Source organism: Artemia sp. Qi Xiang Cuo, chromosome 14, assembly GCF_049724085.1.
Source record: "Artemia sp. Qi Xiang Cuo chromosome 14, ASM4972408v1, whole genome shotgun sequence".
Lineage (NCBI taxonomy): Eukaryota > Metazoa > Arthropoda > Branchiopoda > Anostraca > Artemiidae > Artemia > Artemia sp. Qi Xiang Cuo.
The window spans coordinates 44,499,514-44,520,269 of record NC_142807.1 but is presented as its reverse complement, the minus strand read 5'-3'; the positions used below and the strand labels follow the sequence as shown (position 1 = coordinate 44,520,269).

Here is a 20,756-nt window from a genome sequence, read left to right as displayed (position 1 = left end):
TCCATAAATGCAAGAAAAAGATCACATGTCAGTTTAATTGTAGTCTTAACTTAGACTATTTAAAATCTTCTTTTGTTTCTCTTTTGTATATGACTCGTTTTTATTTCATAGTGAAACGATACCTCATTTCAAAGATTTTAGGCATAATTATTGACAGCAGCATAATTCGATTGGTTGCAAGTTTAGAAGCTATTGTCTTTCAGGTTGCCAGTTTTTGTTTTGTATCTTATGCTTTAACTAAGACAGTAGTTGATTTTTCTTTGAAATGTATTTATTTAGATAAACAGAATTGCCTGAGTGTGGGCTTTCTATATATAATTTACGTTTTGTGTTTGAATGCAAAGAATCTATCATTCCTCATATCTTGTCTTATTGTGGTGCTTTATCTATTGTTCTTAATGTGTTAGTAGTGTCTAAAAAGTAATATGAATTAAAATATTCGACGGATCAAACATAGATGTTGTTATGGCTTACACCAGGGTTGTCAAGTTCGATCTGTTACAATGTCTAAACTCTTTCGATATTCATCAGCTAGACAGAACTTAATCCAATATTTATTTACATGGAAATTGGTGTTTAAACTTTGGATAATAGCCGTCGCATCGATACTTTCGATTAAATATTTAGTATTAGAAAGCTGGTATTAGTGAAGGTTTTCACTGTGGCAAAAATACGACTACATTTCAAAGAATCTATTCACATTCATATTTAGATGTAATTTGATGTTTGTCGGTTTCAACTTCTAGGTTCATATTGTTTGAAAATAGCAGGTATCAGTACTTTTGGAAAGTATCATGTCGGGTGTCGATACCTGACACTTTTCAAGTATCGTCTAGCTCTATATATTTTCCACGTTCTTCAAAAACAAATGGTTATGTTCCTTATTCTACTATGGGGTTGGGGTTTAATATTCGTGGATTGTCAAGGAATATTTATAGGTGATAGGAGAGGCTAGCTCGAACAATTAAGCCAAATTATGAATTATTTTCGTGAGACAAAATTTGCCGTCATCTTTATGGGAAGGAGATGAAATTTCAATTTGGGATTGGAATAATGTCAACAAGAGATGTTTCTTCCAAAATTTTAATGGAGACCCGTAAAATTTCTTATTGGAGGAATTATACTTCCATCTAGTGTCTCAACAGAAACAGTACAGCAATCGTTACATAAGGAAAAACAATATTGAATACGAGTATTGTGAGCATTTCAGTCATTGCTAGCAAATTTGTTTCTATGCATTTTTGTTACGTTTTGAAGTCATATATTTTTTTTTTTTTGGGGGGGGGGGTCAAACCCGATGCCTCTTCCCCACTCCCTGGGATATGGTCTTGCCTCCCCGGGATATGGTATTTTGAGCAACCGCTGGCATCACTTGTTGCTGTACGTAGAAACATAAATGATGACTAATTGCTGTTGGTCAAGGCTCGCTTAAACATACAAAACTATTGCTGTAACAAAGAAACATATCTTAAAATTTTAAAATGCAAATATAAACACAATTTATAAACATCGCGTATTCGATAAGTTAAGTATTAACATTAGAGAATAGCAATTTAATCAATGATAAATAGAAATTATTAGGTAGATGTTTGAAAATTTCAGGATACAAAATTATAGGCAGAGCCCTAAAATAAAATATATTTTCTAAATATCATTGATTATATATATGGTAAGGATTTCAATCAAGGAATAGCAATTTTATAAGTTTTTAACATAAAGTATTGGGAAAGAATTAAAAAAATACTGCTTAACAAGACATGGAACTCGAGTGAATCAAAGAAACTCAATTGATCATTTGGATCTCAAAACAAAATCATGGTAGTGATATTTGGGCTTTAAAATCAAATCGGTACAGCCCAATGTGTGACTTCACGTCGCAATTTGCAGAATGCCACCAACAGCTTTTGTTTTTCTTTGTTTTTTTTTTTTTTCTCAGTTATTCTACGTGAGAAGTTTCCTATCTTCTCTTTATACGTTGGTTATTGGCTTAGAGAAACATTATCTAACCCTGATATCAATTCCTTGCAGCTTCATTACCAAGATGGAAAAAACTAAAACATACTAACATTTTCGGATGCTGACCAGTGGTTCGCGTAGCGCAGGTACCGATCCCTGATTCTCTGCCTCCGGCCGGGAATGCAATGCGTGGTTGGGGGCAAATCATCCGACGCTTTCCGTAGTTCTCCCCAGATTTCTCCAGGTACCCATCTGGAGCTGGATCGAATCTGGCTGAGTTTACCGAGTCACACCGCTGATCCCTGTTTCGAACTAAATAATCAGCGACATCAAGACTCAAAGTCTAGCCCTGACGGGCACAGAATTGCAACTCCAGCGCGCTAACCACTCGACTAGTGGTTAGCACCACTAGCAAAAAAAAAACATTAAAATTGCAGCGTTTAATAAAACTTTTCTCAGGTCTACACAACAACTGTCAAATTAACGAGGAATGAAAAAGAGATATCCACAAATGTAAAGAAAGTTGCAAAAGTCGATAATTCGCTCAAATAATTTTCTGGTCATCTGTCTTGTACATTAAGAAACTTCAGTATCATGAATTCTATGGTACAAACTTAGGCATCTCAATGACATCCACATGAATCCAAACAGGTCTTCCGAAAAAATAATCCAATGACCAGGAGTAAATGAAGGATTTTGATAACCACTTTCGGCAATTTGACCAAATCCATGAAAACTAAAATATACAGTTTTTCAGATTACTAAAAACACTGGTGGTTCGAATATTGTTCTCAGAAGGTGGTCTGAAAGTTTAAATAGTACGTTTCATGCTTAAATTCCCATGCTTAGGCTTTTTTTTTATTAAGTAGTTTAATTCAAGTAGTAGGAGATGTCAAACGTGAGCCTGCACACCTGCTAAAAACACTCGCAATGAGACTGTAGGGTGGGAGGGGCTGTGATTCTTCAAAGAGCCCTCTAAAAACATCTAAAAATGGGGAGAGGGGTTAAAAAAACGTTGAGAAATCAGGGGTCAAAGAACATAAAAACACAGACATAGTAAATTCCGTTATAACTTACGGCAATTTGACCAAATATATTGAAAACTATATCATGCAAAATATCCGAAAAAAGAAGAAAATGAATTAGTTAAAAAAAATACATACATATAAAATATAGGCAAAATAAACTACAAAAATGTGTAGTGGAAAAAATTTGTGTGCACTAGAGGAAGTTCTTGGTGCATCCCGATGACAAGTCCAAAACCATCTAAGCATCTCCCTGATAATACACATACTAAGTGGAATTAATGTTAACTTCTGGCATGGGTTTATGTTTCCTGCACAATTTTTTGGAATGTTATTTTCTACAGCCCTGTGGTCTTAGTTTCTCAACGCAAAAATAATATAATGTTGCCATTTGATAGCTGAGTTGGTTTTGTCCGTGTATCGAATTGTATTTTGAAGCTGGTTTACATTTTTTAAATTGAGAAATACATCGAAAATTGACAGAAAACTGTTGAAAAAACGAAATTTTCCTATTTTTAGGCCCGTTTAGATCCCTCTAATAGTAAAACTCCAAGTAATATCGTAATTCTGCTTCAGTGGATTGACAGATCTGAAACTAATTAACCCATTTATAGAGGAGCTTGTCCTTTTAATGAAAGTTACAGTTCCATGATTACGCAAAATTGCACGTTTCATATGGAACATAAACCTTAATCCATAGTCGAACGGAGATTCAGCGCTGAAGTGGTTCAAGCCGGGACAGAAGTAACATCCGAGATTTGAGTTCTTGGAATCAAGTGACTCTGACTGAATCCCTTGCTTTTGTCCATAACATCACAAGACCATAACATCCAAAGCAAATAACCTGCGACACCAGGACTCGAACCCCCTGTCCTCAGGATTTCAAGTCTAGCGCACTAACCACCTGGCTAAAACGGCTCCAGGAACAGTTTAATAGGACAAAAAAAAATCGCGAAAACTAAAAACAATAATCAGAACTAAGTGAATTCAGTTCCCTTTGCTGTGTAGAGAAATCATATATTTTTCAAAGCTCTGCAGCGATTAGTAAACATCTTATATATTTTGCGACGTGGTGAAATATAGAAAAGATTAGAACTTTGTTTGTGCATCCGCTGGAAAATAGAATTTTAATCTATTCGAAGGTCGAGATTCTCTGAAATTCAAAAATATCAAAAAATGAAAATGATCGACCCTATTAATCAACCCTCCAAATTTGGCAAAGAAATTTCAAACAAGTCTTCGTAAATAATGAGACTTTCGCGACAAAGTTTTGAATTCACATTTTCGAAAAGAAAACAAGCTTACCGAGCAATACAGCTATTGCCAAGTAATTCTTCAGACCGTTCAGCACAATCTTGTGGAATGACGAAAGGTTGTCTAGATGGCATTTCTTCCCATGGTTCGTCAGATATAACCGAAGGTATTGCCTCTAAAGTATCAAATGTTTCTTGCTGTTCTCTCGTTAGAGTCATTGCATAAGGAAGGTGGGCTCTTATGGTCACTTTCTCAGTAGGTATGTTACGATCGCCCTTGAAATAGAAGGGAAAAGAAACTTAGTTGTATTATTCTGTAACTTCGTCAGGAAAGGGCTAAAAAATACAGTCAGTAAATTGAGACGATTGCATGGCTAATCAACACATGCCCTAATACCTATCTTGTACCAATTCACCCGTTTTAACTCCTCAATTGCAGACTGCAAAGGAACAATCAGATATTTAGTTGTGAAGGTGATACCAGATCCGAACCATGGTCACCACCTGTCGATAAGAAGCCAATAAGGGTGAATAGTAACATTTTAAATTTTATCATTAATGTTATAGGACATAAGCAGACATTTAAAATGACAAGAAATCCGCTTTAAAAACTCACGTCAACACTAACTGTTCCAAACTATTGCCTGATACTATTATGTCTTTTCTGAGATTTATCTTACAGAGGAGCGGATCCAGAGGGTACCTTCCCCCCGCCAAGATTTTTTCCGGCACCCTCATTTTTTTTACTCCTTTTTATAAATAAACTTGTCAATTTGGTCAATTATTGGCGCCTTTGTACATTATACATCCCCTCCAAATGCCACAGCATGATATGGAGGAGGGACAATCAGACAAAAAAAAATAATAATAATTAACAGTAATCTCAGAATGGGGTTTACAAAACATAACTACAACATCATGTACCCTGCTACCACTCAACTTCTTCCTTAACACGCATCAATCAAATAAAATACCAATTTTAACGATTTAATACCGTTTTATTCTCTCAATTATGTCCTATTAAATTAATCATCAAAATAATATTCAGAAAACAATTCATTCTCCAACAGCCTTTTGAATTCGCTTAAATTCGCTTTAAATTTGCTTTCAATATTCTCATTTAACGAACTGCATAACTTAGCCTTTCTAGAAACAAGAGAAAACCCCGACCTAGACATAATCAAATTATTAACATAATTTTTGTTCATTGACCTTGCGCCTTGGGGATGAAGATCATTAACTCGTGTGAACACGCTCAGAAAAGAAGCCCCTGACACAATTATATATGAAAACACAAGTATAAAAAATCACGGAAAGCAGCCACTGGAAGTATTTTCAACCCAACTTAAGCCTTACGACACGATCAAAGGGGCTTAAATTAGCATGTATTCTAATAACAATATTTTGCAAAACTCGGACCGAACGAAGGATCGAGGAGAAAAATCTCAGCCATATTCAACTACAATACAAAACATAGGGGTGAATTAAACTAAAATATAATATACGGATTATTTCCTTAAGGAAACAATGTTTAAGTTTTCAAATTGTACCAACATTTCTAGCTAATACATTTGAAACTTTCTCAATATAACCTTTAAATGAGAATAATAATAAATTTAAATGAGGGTAATCCACAATAATAGCAAGATATCAAACAGTTGACATCCTCTATATTGGAGGGCCCCCAGTTTCTACTGAAGATCCATCCATGGATAACAATGAACAGGAGCAACACTGCTTTTGTTCGCATTTTGTCCTTTGTTGTCCTTTGTTGCAGATTTTAGTTTATTTTGAGGAAGTGATGAGTCTAACCTCTGCGATTTTTAAGGAGTGCGTAAATCCCTTGCTGGACTGATTACATATAATACTACATTTTGAAAAGCCGTGTACATTTTCGCTTATACTTGAGCCAAAGCCAATAATGCATGAGCTAAAGTGGAGTTTCATAGTCTATGTCAGGAAAGACAATCTGCAGTTGTTCCGTCAAATTTTCATTTCTTCGAACCATATTTCAGCTTTCGAGTACAAAGCTCCATTCAAACATAAAGCACTTTAAAACTGAATTTGGATTAAAATCTAAAAGTGCTTCAGGTTTGCGATGGTTCTCTGAATCCCCTACCAAAATATTGCAATAAAATAATAGATAGGAATTCAGAAATCTAAAAAGGGAGCATTTTCATTTGGGCTTCAAAGTGTTGCCACCTACTTTAAAGAGTCTTTTTCTGTCTATTTTTTCTGTGTTTGGGACTATGGTAGGGGAACGGTATCGTATGTGTATCCTCTCTATTAATAGTTCTCATATTGCTAAAGAAACTGGAGGTCTTCCTTTGCTCCTTTCTTAGTAATGATATTAGAAAGGGGTTCCACGGCAAGAAAATCAATTTTGAACTAAGAGAGGTATAAATTTCCTTTTAACGCTAGTCTATACTCCTAAAAAACCATATGAATGTACACTACATCAGTTGATTTTTTTTAATATACTTTCTTAAAATAAACCATTTTAAAAATCGGAAAGCCAGACATCTTGTTTATTCAATCAAGTATTTTCCAGTAGGCATCAAGACATGGCTATTTGTAGAAAAAGCCAAGACAGATAGTCCGAGTGATTGAGAAGGAAATCTGGCATAAGCCCTTTTTAAGATTGTATAAAAATGATGTTATTTCATTTGTTGATAGACAAGTTTATCTATCATCCATACATATGTCATTGCTAGGGCAGAACTAAGTTAAGATAGTCATAGAAATAAGGGATAAAAGATTGGGTTGATTTACAGTACACACCGTAAAGCAATTGAATAACGGATGCTCAAGAACGAGCTAAGGCCAGATTCTTCATAAAAAAGATGAAGGTAAAAAGTGAGCCCACGGTCCCTCTGTCCAACTACCCCACCCTACCAACACAGCTTTTTAGCGAAAAGGTAGGTACGATGCACTTTCTTGAACCAAAGTCAAGCAAGGATTTTCAATCTGTATAATCGAAGAACCGACCTGGGCCAGTGACCCCCCCCCCCCCCGCCGACTGTACTGCTAACCTTTTGGCAGAACGGTAGGCCTACTTCACCTTGTTTGAAGCCGAATCTTGGAATGATTTTCCTCTGTATCACTGGGGGATCAAAGTAGTCCATTGTGCTCTATAACACTCCCCTTCCTCCACACATACATACACCTCACCAGCAACCTTTTATTAAAACGTAGGCACACAGCAACTCGTTTGAACCAAAATCATGCAAGAATTTTTAATTGGCATTATTAGGAAGCAAAAATCTGGACCAAGACGCCTCCAGTGCACCCCTCCTCCCCTCTCCGAACCATTTATTTTCTTTGCAGAAAGGCAAGCATGTTACACCTTGTTTGACGCGGGACCAAGCGAGAATTCTCAATGATTTTTTTTTTGGAGGCACGTGGGCTCTTGGCTAAATAAAATTCCTCTTCGCTCCCATCGCCAGCTTCTTAGTAAAACTATTGACATGTTGTATCCTGCTTAAATTGGAACTGCGCAAGTATTTTCAATGAGTATATTCGGAGAAAAACAGTAGACAAGAGGCCTTTGAATGCCGTCCCACCCCTCTCACCACCAATTTTTAGCGCAAACACAGGCAAGTGTGTCTGAAGGAAATCGTGAAAGGATTTTCAACCTGCATGATCCTAGGACTAGAACGTGGCCATGCCGCTCCAAAGCGTTTCCCTGTCCCTCTTCCATCTTTTTGAAGCAAATGTGGGCATGTTGCACCTTTTTTTTTTAGCCAGAGGCATGCAATAATTTCAAACTATACTACCTGAGAACCAAAATGGACCCATGGACCCTTCAACGCTCCCTATCTCTCCCACCTTGAACTTTTCAGCCGAAAGAGAGGTATGTTAGACATAGTTTTAAAGGAAAGAATGCAATGATTTTCAATCTGTAAGATTTGTTGTATAAAGTGGACCCATGGCCAATCCATGAACAACACCGCTCTCCATATCCAACAGTATTTTAGCAGAAAAGTGGATATGCTGTGTTTTGTTTGAAGCAATTCACGCTAAGATTTTCAATCCGTATTTATGGAGGTCAAAAATAAGTCCTTGGACTCTTCAATAACCCCCCTCCTCCTCACCCTTCACAATGTCAACTTTTTAGGGGTACATCATGTTGCATCTTTTTAGAAAATGAATCCCACAAGGATTTTCAATCTATAATACCGGAGAACCAAATCGGAATAGTCACCCCTTCAGAACCTTTCACAAATTGCAAATCTGATTTAAAATCGAAAGGTTATATCGTGTTTGAACAGAAGTGTGACATTATTTTTAGTCCGGATCATTACAGGCACAAAATGGGCCAAAATCCCTCGAAGACACATCCCACTTCACTACAAGGATTTTTATTCATATAATCGGAACCATAAAGTTGGCCCATGGACTATCCAAGATCTCTCACCGTCAAATTTTCAACAGAGACCTGGGCCACAAGAATGATGATTTTCAAAGCCATGTTTTCCTTCTCCATCTGTTTGAAAGTTATAGGGCAAGTACTTTTAGGTCATAAGGACAAAGCAGATGGATTTTCACAGGCTTCTGCCACTTCTGAGTCCCATCTAAGTTCCGCGCTAAAGTTTCCACATTCGCTGGAATTTAATGGGGGGTACCTACAGCCAAGGAGATTTTAATCAAGCAATCTTAGACCATCGACTGCAGGGGCCTGCAGAATTTAATGTTTCATTTTTTGGGGTTTTCCCCCAGTCAATGAGAGTGACTTGTAAATGAGACTTTCAAATCATGTTAATCTTTAGGGGCAGGAGGTTTGTAACCTCCCGGGTTTGTAAGAGCAAGTATTGATTTATTTATAAGAACAGAAGTAGTAATAATAGTAGCCCCGCAAGTTTCAACTTAATATCCCCAGTCGTTCTAGAGATGTTGCTGATCCAATCACATCCAATAGAATTTTGCGATAGTTATTTTGTTCAGCGTAGTTGAAAGGTCCGGGAATTATGTCTTCGAGGATTTGACCCCCTCAGGGCAATGGTTGTAAGATATACCCTGGGGGCATAAAAGGTTTTTTTTATAGAAAGGGGGGTCGTATAAACTTTGGAGTGCGCTCATTGGATTGGTAATGAGAAGTTCTAGTGTCGTTTTTAAGAGGCAAAGTGATCGGAGAGCAGCTACACCCCCCCACGTCGTATTTTCCCAAATGCATTTGACATAATTTTGAGATAGTCATTTGTTCAAAAAATAGTCCAAAGATCATATAACAAGGCCTTTTTGGTTGACACAACCCCTCAGAATCTGGGGACAAGGGTTTTAAGTTATACTCCGGGGGCATATAAAGTTTTTGTGGAAGGAATGGTCGTGTGAACTTTAGTAGATGAGGTCTATTTGATTAGAAATGTATAGTTCTAGTTACCTTTTAAGAGTCAAAAGTGATGGAGGGCAACTAGCCCCCCCCCCCCTCTCCCTGAGATCCTCTTTTCGCCAAACGCATTCGATCGAAATTTTGAGATAGCCATCCCTCCTATCCTCCGGGGTATATTATTTTACCACAGCGATTATTTTAAGGGCGGGAAACGAAGAGGGCTTATGACTTTCTCTGGAAACTGTTGCTCTGAATGTAGGCTCTTGGTTTAGCACTAATTGATTAATCCTAACCTAGAGACGTCAGAATTTATGGTTTTGGCAGAAGTTCAAAGTCAGTGAACCGGGTGTTATTTCAAAGTATTAGTACTGGGGCTTCTTCCTCATAAGAGTAGATGTTTTTAGGTATTTAGGAATATACATAGATTCACGGTCTCATTTAAAGCTCATATCAGTCAACCTAGAGCAATAGTATCCAGGAATCTAGATTGCTCCTAGAATTTTCATTTCCATACCAAATAATGAGAACTACATTTTGCATTAATTTATTGCTATTTTAAAAATTGCCTTAGTGTTTGGATCATGACTTTCCAATATAAGAGGGTTGCGTAATGTCCAGAATAAATCCACAAGAATTTTAAAACATTTTTAGCCCATTCAAGGAAGATTGAAGAAACTTATCAGAAATTAAAACAAATTTTATTTCTTGATATTATTGATCTAAAGCGAAATTTTACACGTTAATACAGGAAGGTGGTTTTTAAAATCCAACATAAAGATCACTTTTTGAATGGACTGAAACTTTTCATTTATAATTAACTTTATCATTTATCAAGAGCTAGTAAGAAGTTTATTTTCCTCTTCGTTAAGAATGAGGGGTCGAGACTAACTAAAAGGTATCAACTTCCTCTGATTGCGAATAAAAATAAGCTATCTGAATTAAGAAGTGAATTACTGGGGGCATAAAAGGTTTTTTTTATAGAAAGGGGGGTCGTATAAACTTTGGAGTGGGCTCATTGGATTGGTAATGAGAAGTTCTAGTGTCGTTTTTAAGAGGCAAAGTGATCGGAGAGCAGCTACAGCCCCCCCCCCCACGTCGTATTTTCCCAAATGCATTTGACATAATTTTGAGATAGTCATTTGTTCAAAAAATAGTCCAAAGATCATATAACAAGGCCTTTTTGGTTGACACAACCCCTCAGAATCTGGGGACAAGGGTTTTAAGTTATACTCCGGGGGCATATAAAGTTTTTGTGGAAGGAATGGTCGTGTGAACTTTAGTAGATGAGGTCTATTTGATTAGAAATGTATAGTTCTAGTTACCTTTTAAGAGTCAAAAGTGATGGAGGGCAACTAGCCCCCCCTCTCCCTGAGATCCTCTTTTCGCCAAACGCATTCGATCGAAATTTTGAGATAGCCATCCCTCCTATCCTCCGGGGTATATTATTTTACCACAGCGATTATTTTAAGGGCGGGAAACGAAGAGGGCTTATGACTTTCTCTGGAAACTGTTGCTCTGAATGTAGGCTCTTGGTTTAGCACTAATTGATTAATCCTAACCTAGAGACGTCAGAATTTATGGTTTTGGCAGAAGTTCAAAGTCAGTGAACCGGGTGTTATTTCAAAGTATTAGTACTGGGGCTTCTTCCTCATAAGAGTAGATGTTTTTAGGTATTTAGGAATATACATAGATTCACGGTCTCATTTAAAGCTCATATCAGTCAACCTAGAGCAATAGTATCCAGGAATCTAGATTGCTCCTAGAATTTTCATTTCCATACCAAATAATGAGAACTACATTTTGCATTAATTTATTGCTATTTTAAAAATTGCCTTAGTGTTTGGATCATGACTTTCCAATATAAGAGGGTTGCGTAATGTCCAGAATAAATCCACAAGAATTTTAAAACATTTTTAGCCCATTCAAGGAAGATTGAAGAAACTTATCAGAAATTAAAACAAATTTTATTTCTTGATATTATTGATCTAAAGCGAAATTTTACACGTTAATACAGGAAGGTGGTTTTTAAAATCCAACATAAAGATCACTTTTTGAATGGACTGAAACTTTTCATTTATAATTAACTTTATCATTTATCAAGAGCTAGTAAGAAGTTTATTTTCCTCTTCGTTAAGAATGAGGGGTCGAGACTAACTAAAAGGTATCAACTTCCTCTGATTGCGAATAAAAATAAGCTATCTGAATTAAGAAGTGAATTACTGGGGGCATAAAAGGTTTTTTTTTATAGAAAGGGGGGTCGTATAAACTTTGGAGTGGGCTCATTGGATTGGTAATGAGAAGTTCTAGTGTCGTTTTTAAGAGGCAAAGTGATCGGAGAGCAGCTACAGCCCCCCCCCCCCACGTCGTATTTTCCCAAATGCATTTGACATAATTTTGAGATAGTCATTTGTTCAAAAAATAGTCCAAAGATCATATAACAAGGCCTTTTTGGTTGACACAACCCCTCAGAATCTGGGGACAAGGGTTTTAAGTTATACTCCGGGGGCATATAAAGTTTTTGTGGAAGGAATGGTCGTGTGAACTTTAGTAGATGTGGTCTATTTTATTGGAAATATATAGTTCTAGTTTCCTTTTAAGAGTCAAAAGCGATGGAGGGCAACTAGCCCCCCCCCCCCTCTCCCTGACATCCTCTTTTTCCCAAACGCATCCAATCGAAATTTTGAGATAGCCATCCCTCCTATCCTCCGGGGTATATTATTTTACCACAGCGATTATTTTAAGGGCGGGAAACGAAGAGGGCTTATGACTTTCTCTGGAAACTGTTGCTCTGAATGTAGGCTCTTGGTTTAGCACTAATTGATTAATCCTAACCTAGAGACGTCAGAATTTATGGTTTTGGCAGAAGTTCAAAGTCAGTGAACCGGGTGTTATTTCAAAGTATTAGTACTGGGGCTTCTTCCTCATAAGAGTAGATGTTTTTAGGTATTTAGGAATATACATAGATTCACGGTCTCATTTAAAGCTCATATCAGTCAACCTAGAGCAATAGTATCCAGGAATCTAGATTGCTCCTAGAATTTTCATTTCCATACCAAATAATGAGAACTACATTTTGCATTAATTTATTGCTATTTTAAAAATTGCCTTAGTGTTTGGATCATGACTTTCCAATATAAGAGGGTTGCGTAATGTCCAGAATAAATCCACAAGAATTTTAAAACATTTTTAGCCCATTCAAGGAAGATTGAAGAAACTTATCAGAAATTAAAACATCTTTTTATTTCTTGATATTATTGATCTAAAGCGAAATTTTACACGTTAATACAGGAAGGTGGTTTTTAAAATCCAACATAAAGATCACTTTTTGAATGGACTGAAACTTTTCATTTATAATTAACTTTATCATTTATCAAGAGCTAGTAAGAAGTTTATTTTCCTCTTCGTTAAGAATGAGGGGTCGAGACTAACTAAAAGGTATCAACTTCCTCTGATTGCGAATAAAAATAAGCTATCTGAATTAAGAAGTGAATTACTGGGGGCATAAAAGGTTTTTTTTATAGAAAGGGGGGTCGTATAAACTTTGGAGTGGGCTCATTGGATTGGTAATGAGAAGTTCTAGTGTCGTTTTTAAGATGCAAAGTGATCGGAGAGCAGCTACACCCCCCCCCCCCCACGTCGTATTTTCCCAAATGCATTTGACATAATTTTGAGATAGTCATTTGTTCAAAAAATAGTCCAAAGATCATATAACAAGGCCTTTTTGGTTGACACAACCCCTCAGAATCTGGGGACAAGGGTTTTAAGTTATACTCCGGGGGCATATAAAGTTTTTGTGGAAGGAATGGTCGTGTGAACTTTAGTAGATGAGGTCTATTTGATTGGAAATATATAGTTCTAGTTTCCTTTTAAGAGTCAAAAGCGATGGAGGGCAACTAGCCCCCCCCCCCTCTCCCTGACATCCTCTTTTCCCCAAACGCATCCAATCGAAATTTTGAGATAGCCATCCCTCCTATCCTCCGGGGTATATTATTTTACCACAGCGATTATTTTAAGGGCGGGAAACGAAGAGGGCTTATGACTTTCTCTGGAAACTGTTGCTCTGAATGTAGGCTCTTGGTTTAGCACTAGTTGATTAATCCTAACCTAGAGACGTCAGAATTAATGGTTTTGGCAGAAGTTCAAAGTCAGTGAACCGGGTGTTATTTCAAAGTATTAGTACTGGGGCTTCTTCCTCATAAGAGTAGATGTTTTTAGGTATTTAGGAATATACATAGATTCACGGTCTCATTTAAAGCTCATATCAGTCAACCTAGAGCAATAGTATCCAGGAATCTAGATTGCTCCTAGAATTTTCATTTCCATACCAAATAATGAGAACTACATTTTGCATTAATTTATTGCTATTTTAAAAATTGCCTTAGTGTTTGGATCATGACTTTCCAATCAAATATAAGAGGGTTGTGTAATGTCCAGAATAAATCCACAAGAATTTTAAAACATTTTTAGCCCATTCAAGGAAGATTGAAGAAACTTATCAGAAATTAAAACATCTTTTTATTTCTTGATATTATTGATCTAAAGCGAAATTTTACACGTTAATACAGGAAGGTGGTTTTTAAAATCCAACATAAAGATCACTTTTTGAATGGACTGAAACTTTTCATTTATAATTAACTTTATCATTTATCAAGAGCTAGTAAGAAGTTTATTTTCCTCTTCGTTAAGAATGAGGGGTCGAGACTAACTAAAAGGTATCAACTTCCTCTGATTGCGAATAAAAATAAGCTATCTGAATTAAGAAGTGAATTACCATCGCTGCTCACAGTTAAAAAATAATATAAAAAATATGGTTTTTATCTTATGGTTGCGGGCTATTCTAATATTTAGTAAGTTCTTTGGTGATTACCATCCCTATCTTCAGCTATTTCTTTTCTCCATTTCCTTTTTTATTTTTTATTTTTTCTCCCCTCGTTCTCTCCGTCTTTTCCTTTTGGTTAAGTGTACATTTTCGTTATATATTTTTTCTTGTGATAAAGGGGATGCATTGAATTCTACAACTTTTTCTGCCTTGTTACAAGTCGATGTTATGTTGCAATTTGTACTGTGTTAAATCAATAAAACATCGTCATCACTTATTCTTCTTATCTTTTAGAAGAATAAGTATATGTCATATGTCATGTATATGTCATATAGAAGTTATAACAAGTAATAAGAATAAGAAGTCATATAGAAAAATAAGTCATCATATTATTCTTCATCGCATCACTTATTAACGGAGCCAATCACAGCACTGTATATATCATAAACTGGTTACAGGCCCATGGTGCACTATAATAAATTTGGTAAAAAAAAAAATCCAATAGCCTAGGCAGGTATGTATGCTGGAGGGCAGGACGGTACCCCGCCCCAATATAAAGGTTTTTATGATTTTATCCATATACGTGAAATTCACCGCTATTTGCATTTTTCCAATCTCCCCGTCCCCTCCCTTCGATAAAGTGTTCTCCCTCTTAGATTGGTTACTGCGCACATGGCTAATGACGACAACTGACTATCCGAGACAGAAAAACAACAAAACAGAGAATAGGTAACCTGGCTCTTGTTTGTTTTATGTCAAAGTGAACATTGGACATACCGTTACTTTGATTCCTTCAACTTTTGTCCCTTCGAGGTTGTATGTCAACATGATTATCTCCAAACCATGGGCCGAATAGGTGCCCTTAAAAAGCCCAGGTTTTATTGGTACCCTTTTACCTGCGGGTACTTTTGGCAACTCTAGTCTCTGATACGTTCCTCCATATCTGAAAGAATGTGTATCCTTGAAATAGAACTTTAGTAAAAAGAAACAAAAAAGGGTTGCGCGTTGAGGGAGAGGAAAATAATGCCCCAGAAACCCAAAAGAGAAAACCCTCCTACCAAAAAAAGAACTTTATATAGAAAAAAAAGTGAGGAAAAGAACTTTAGTCACTTTCGCAAACTTTCTTCTCTCTCTCTCACTCTTTCTCTTCAAATCTAAGAAAAGTTTTTCCACGCATAAAAATTATTTTTTGTGACTCGTTATGACAAAAATTATAGAATATTTTGCTTATTATTTCTATTTCTGACTAAAGAAAAACAAACGAAACTTAATTTTCTCTCCCTCCCAAAAGACGACATTTAGAACAACATTTTGACACGTCAATATCCGAAAAGTCAACGTTTGGAAGCAGAACAACCAAAGAATAAATGTATTCTATTGTTCGTAAATTGACATGAGCCTACACTGTTTTTCTAGGTTGTTTTTACCGCTTTTATTTTTATTATATATGTACTTTTGCGAAGTGGTTATATTTAGATACTCAAGTTACTATCTTCTTTTTTCCTCGGTAACCTCCTGCTATTTTTTGCATTTCAAGGATTCGATGAAATTAAAGAACTGAAAGCTTCAGGTTTTATAAAAACACACTCATTGTCCACTTGGATTAAATGAGATCTGAGTTCAATCTTTTTTCATTGTGGAGGAACTCACATTAAAATTCCAGGCTATCAGAGTTGCTATTCAGCGTCTCTTTAGAAGACAATGAGAATACAAACAGTGTGTTAGATCACTTCACATTTTCATAATTCTACAGCAGAAAAAAATAGCATTTCTAAGATATTCACAGCAACAGATTCCCTCCAATTATTCACGTTTTCATAATTCTAAAGCAGAGGAAAAATAGCGTTTCTAAGGTATTCACAGCAACAGTTTTCCTCCAATTATCCGCATTTTCATAATTCTGCAGCGGAGGAAAAATAGCGTTTCTAAGATATTCACAGCAACAGTTTTCCTCCAATTATGCAAATTACAGACAATTCACCTTGAAATGGTAGTGTTTATCTGAATAATATGACTTCATTTATTCATACTGTATATAGAACAGTGGCGTAATTTCATCGAAATCCTGGGGGGGGGAAGGCAAAGTTGGAGCCGATTTTCACAAATCAAGTAAAAATAGCAGTAAAAACAAAAACAAATATGCCATTTGGTACCATAAAGGTACTTTACAGTACTTTATAGTGGCAAACCGAGGTCTGGAAGGCGCAGTCCCCCCCCCCTGCCCCAGAGCAAATTACGCCCCTTATTTAGAATAATATTTGATGAAGAAATCTTAGAGCAAGAAGTAATGAAAATTTTTGTCATAATTTTGACTGGTAACCTTCTATGTCTATCCATTATTAAGCATACAGTGCTACAAATTGTTCTAATTCATATGATAACGTACACTTTTTAATTCTTTTTATTAAATCTTCCACTACGACAAGAGCTGCTTCAGAAGCCAACTCGATTAAGTCCATAGAACTGGCGACAAAGAAAAATCCTGAAGATTGATCATTGCTATTCTTGATTTAATGTACTAGTCATCAAGTAAAAAAAACAGATTTTTGTATTTGCTAATGTGTTTGAACAGAACGGACGTGTTTTAGTACATTGTCGTACGGATTAGTTCAAACTCTCCAAAAAAATCAATAGAAGAAATTTCTTCTTTTTTATAGAAGGCATACGGAACCGTCAATTACTTGATGATATGTTCCTAGTCTTAGCAATTACACAATTATCGAATAAAATTGTAGCCTATGCAACAACTTCGGATTTCCAGAGACAAAGGTGGTCCTTACGAGAATGTGGTCCTTTCAGCAAAGGTGGTTCTTACGAAAACACTAAGTTAAAAGTGAAGCAAGCGTCTTTCGTGCTGAACTTTCTAAAATGTAAAAAACGTCCTTAATTTAATTGGTTTAGCAATGGCTCAAATATGTTAAGGGCGGTTCCCGCGATTTGGAAAGCAGATCCAGAATCGCTTTTAGTGTTTCCGTGTACGAGGACGGATAGGAATCTTTCCATTCCAATCTTTCCATTGAAAACGCTTTCTGCTTTTTCAGAAAGTAAATTCAGACGGATCGTGGAAAGTGGAGGTGGAAACCACATTTCTGGCATAATTTTCAAATAGGCCGAAGAATTGCATAGATCAAGAGGGGCAGCTTAGCAGACGTCTTCCACTAGTTTTTGCTCCAACCGTCGTCTTAGTTTTCCACTTTCCAATTCTCCTTTCCAGCGGTTTTCGAGACGTGTCGCCGAGCAGGAAAGTTTTTCCGGGAATCTCGTAAAAACCAGCCTATAGTAAAGACAATTTAGCACGTTTTTACATATCTAACACATAAAGTTACCCACTTCATACAATTTTAAAACGAAGCAAAGAGACTTACTCAAAGTGTTTGGAGGAGATGAATTTAAGCACAAACATTCTTTGGGATAACTGACCACCTGGAGTTTGTAAATCAAGCTCCTGATTAAGCCAATCAACGAGGTCCTCTCCAGTGTATTCATCGACTCCTTTATGTGAACTATGGGACAAACAAGAAGTTGTAAACTGATCTGTACATAACTGAAAACAAATAAACTCGTCTAAGGATCTCGAAATTTAAGAATTCGTCCAAGTGAATACTAATTTTTAGAAAAGAAATTAGACAAAATACTGCTTCACCACAGACTAATTCATTCACAGATGTAACTATATCTATAAGAAGTTAAGAGCCTAAGATTAGTTGAAGTATTATGCCAACAGCAATCCTCTTCCTTGCTTCCTTGAGGATTGTTAAGGAGGAACGGAATAGAAACAATCCCGGCTATCTCTTCCATGTTAAATACTTTTAGCTTGTATGACGACAACAGACGCATTAAGGCATCGATTTTGGTTTCTATCTGTTTCCCTGATCTAGAAATATAATCTGAGTTTGCTATTTTTTTAATATTTTTGACTTGGCTTTCTAAATTAGACTTTTTCGTGCAAAATCCATTTCAACTTGTATGAGGAAACGGTAAATACAAGTTTAATAAATTTAACACGGACTTGTAGAGGATTTTGAAAGGAACAACTTGACTTTTAAGTTTTTTTCCTAATTAGTTCAAAAAAGACATTTTTATCAGTTTATTTAAAAGTTGTTACCATCAGTTTTCCTGAACGGTTGCATATTGAGTTTCAGTAAGCGGGCATAATTACCAGTGTTCAGGTGATAAAGTTTCAGGGTTTCAACTTGTATCGACTGACATCAAAGGGGAATGTTTCAACATATTATGCAAATAGGATTGCTACGTCAAATTAGATTGCGATCAAGGATTTTGAAAGAAGGGAAAGGCAATTAAAGAAATTGGCCTTGTTAGTTCACAAAAGTGCTTTGTGAAAGATGGTAAAGAAGAGTAATAAAAGAGGAATTGGCTTGGTTACTGTACAGAAGCACAGGGAAAAACTAAAGCAAAAATACAAAAAACTTTGAAGACCGCGACTTGCAAAACATTTACTCGACTTGAACGAAACATCTCTTCAAGAAGAGCCTGCAGCAGAAATCCCCAAGACTGAAAGTTATAACTGCGGGTCGCAATTTAGAATCGGATATTTTAACAAATTCTCGCTGGATGGTTAATGTGCCCCATTTTCTAAAGAGCTATGAAGAATTGGTAATCAAACATATGTAAGTACCACTTGATAAATTTTGCAGCATGAACCTCTCAAAGACCTTATACTTATTATAGGTTTGTGTACTTTCGGGGGCTTAGATTCGGATTCTCCTACTTTTCTTAGAAAGTTGTTCGGATGAATCAATAGATTCATACTGATAAAAAAACCAACAAGGGCGATGGAGGAGAGGGCGAAAACATATTTTGTGTTTAAGTTTATTTAATGGTTTTCTTTTTTTTTAATTCTAATCACCTAGAGACTTTCAAATTAAAACACACTGAATGTGCCTTATGACCCTTAAATTTTTATCGCGCCTTGTTCCTATGAGAAAAAATGTTTAAGAATTAAAATAAGCGGAAAAAAATACAAATTTTTGTCGCAAGGGGAAATATAGGTGATTGTAGCCCCCTAACAAATAGCACAATTTTTAGGTATACAAGTCAAATTACTTCAATTCTGTACCGTTAATCATAAAATATAGACTTTGATCTATGACCATCTACTTAGTCACTGGCAGATCCAGGGATGGTTCCACTATCGTACGGGCAAATGAAGTACTTAATAACGATTTATGGAATGTAATTTCTTTTTGCTTTTGATTTATATGTTTTAGTGCATAATTTTACATAATATTTTACCGGGAGATGCATAAGTATCTAATCTTTTTAAAAGAAAGTTTAAAAAAATGAGGGGGGAGGGGAGGTTATTGAAGCTTCAAAACTTAAAACTCTTTAATATCTATCCCACTTAGTCCTAGTAGAAATTTCTTTTGATAATACGGGATAAAGATTGGAAGTAAAATATTATTTGTCGCAAGAAGAGGGCTAGGGGATTGCAGCCTCCTAACAAATAACACTTTTTCCAGGCATGCAACTTTCGTTCATTTTATTTTTTAGTATAAATTTAAAAAAAAAACTAGACCTTGATTCATGACCTTCTGCTTAGTGATATTAACGATTTTTTCCACCTAGTTTTTTTTTTTCTTTTGCCTTATATATTTTAATTTATTGTTTTATACAATATTTTAACGGAATATGTATATCTTCAAATAATATTTTGACGGGGAAGTAAAATTAATGTGTGTGTGTGGGGGGAGGGGGAGGGGTGGTTGAAGCTACAAAAACTAATTTCTAGGCCATAATTTCATTATTATGAGAAGCAGTTCAGGTCGTTAAAAAAAAAAAACGAAAATAAATTTAAAAAGGGTTTTATTTCTATTTTGTTTTATTGTAAATTTAAATGTAGAGAGGTCAAAGAAAATTTTTATGTGTAGACCTATTTAATCTGGTAAATAAAAAAGTAAATGTCGTAACAAGAAGTGAAGAAAGCGACGGTAGTATTTCATAGGTGTTTTTAATTAGTTTTGTAGTGTCGTTTTGACAAATTTTTTTTCTACTTTTAAGGCCTTACACTTCTTGCAGTCATAACAACAGAAACTCGAGTCTTATATAATCAATGCTGTATCCAGGGAAGGGTTATATACCGGGTTTGAATACTCCGCCCCCTCCAAAAATTGTAGCAAAAAAACGCAAAAAAATTTTTTGGTATATTTTTTAAAGTGTTTGTTACATCCCATCTCCAAACCGAAATACTGGATACGTTCTTGCTTATAAGTACAAATAAAATATTATGAACATGTTCGCTCACAATTTCCGTCACGTAGTTTTGCCACATTGCATAGCTTTTTTTTTTTTTTTTTTTTTTTTTTTTTTTTTTTTTTTTTTTTTTTTTTACTGGGAGTTTAAAAGAAATACTGTAT

General features: G+C 35.8%; 1 protein-coding gene across 2 annotated transcripts in view; it reads right to left on the bottom strand.

Moving 5' to 3' along the window:
• Window positions 1-2,362: 2,362 nt before the first annotated feature.
• Window positions 2,363-20,756, bottom strand: part of LOC148944508 (F-box only protein 31-like) — an 85,079-nt gene continuing 66,685 nt past the window's right edge. Inside the window, exons 4-7 of one of the 2 annotated variants that reach the window (XM_089100190.1) lie at window positions 17,748-17,926; window positions 15,160-15,325; window positions 4,287-4,510; window positions 2,363-2,692 (exon numbers count right to left, since the gene is read on the bottom strand). In XM_089100190.1, coding sequence (XP_088956316.1) covers window positions 2,533-2,692; window positions 4,287-4,510; window positions 15,160-15,325; window positions 17,748-17,926 — 729 coding nt within the window. In that variant the 3' untranslated portion in view covers window positions 2,363-2,532. The remainder of the gene's footprint in view (window positions 2,693-4,286; window positions 4,511-15,159; window positions 15,326-17,747; window positions 17,927-20,756) is intronic. The other variant, XM_089100189.1, reaches the window with a different exon arrangement.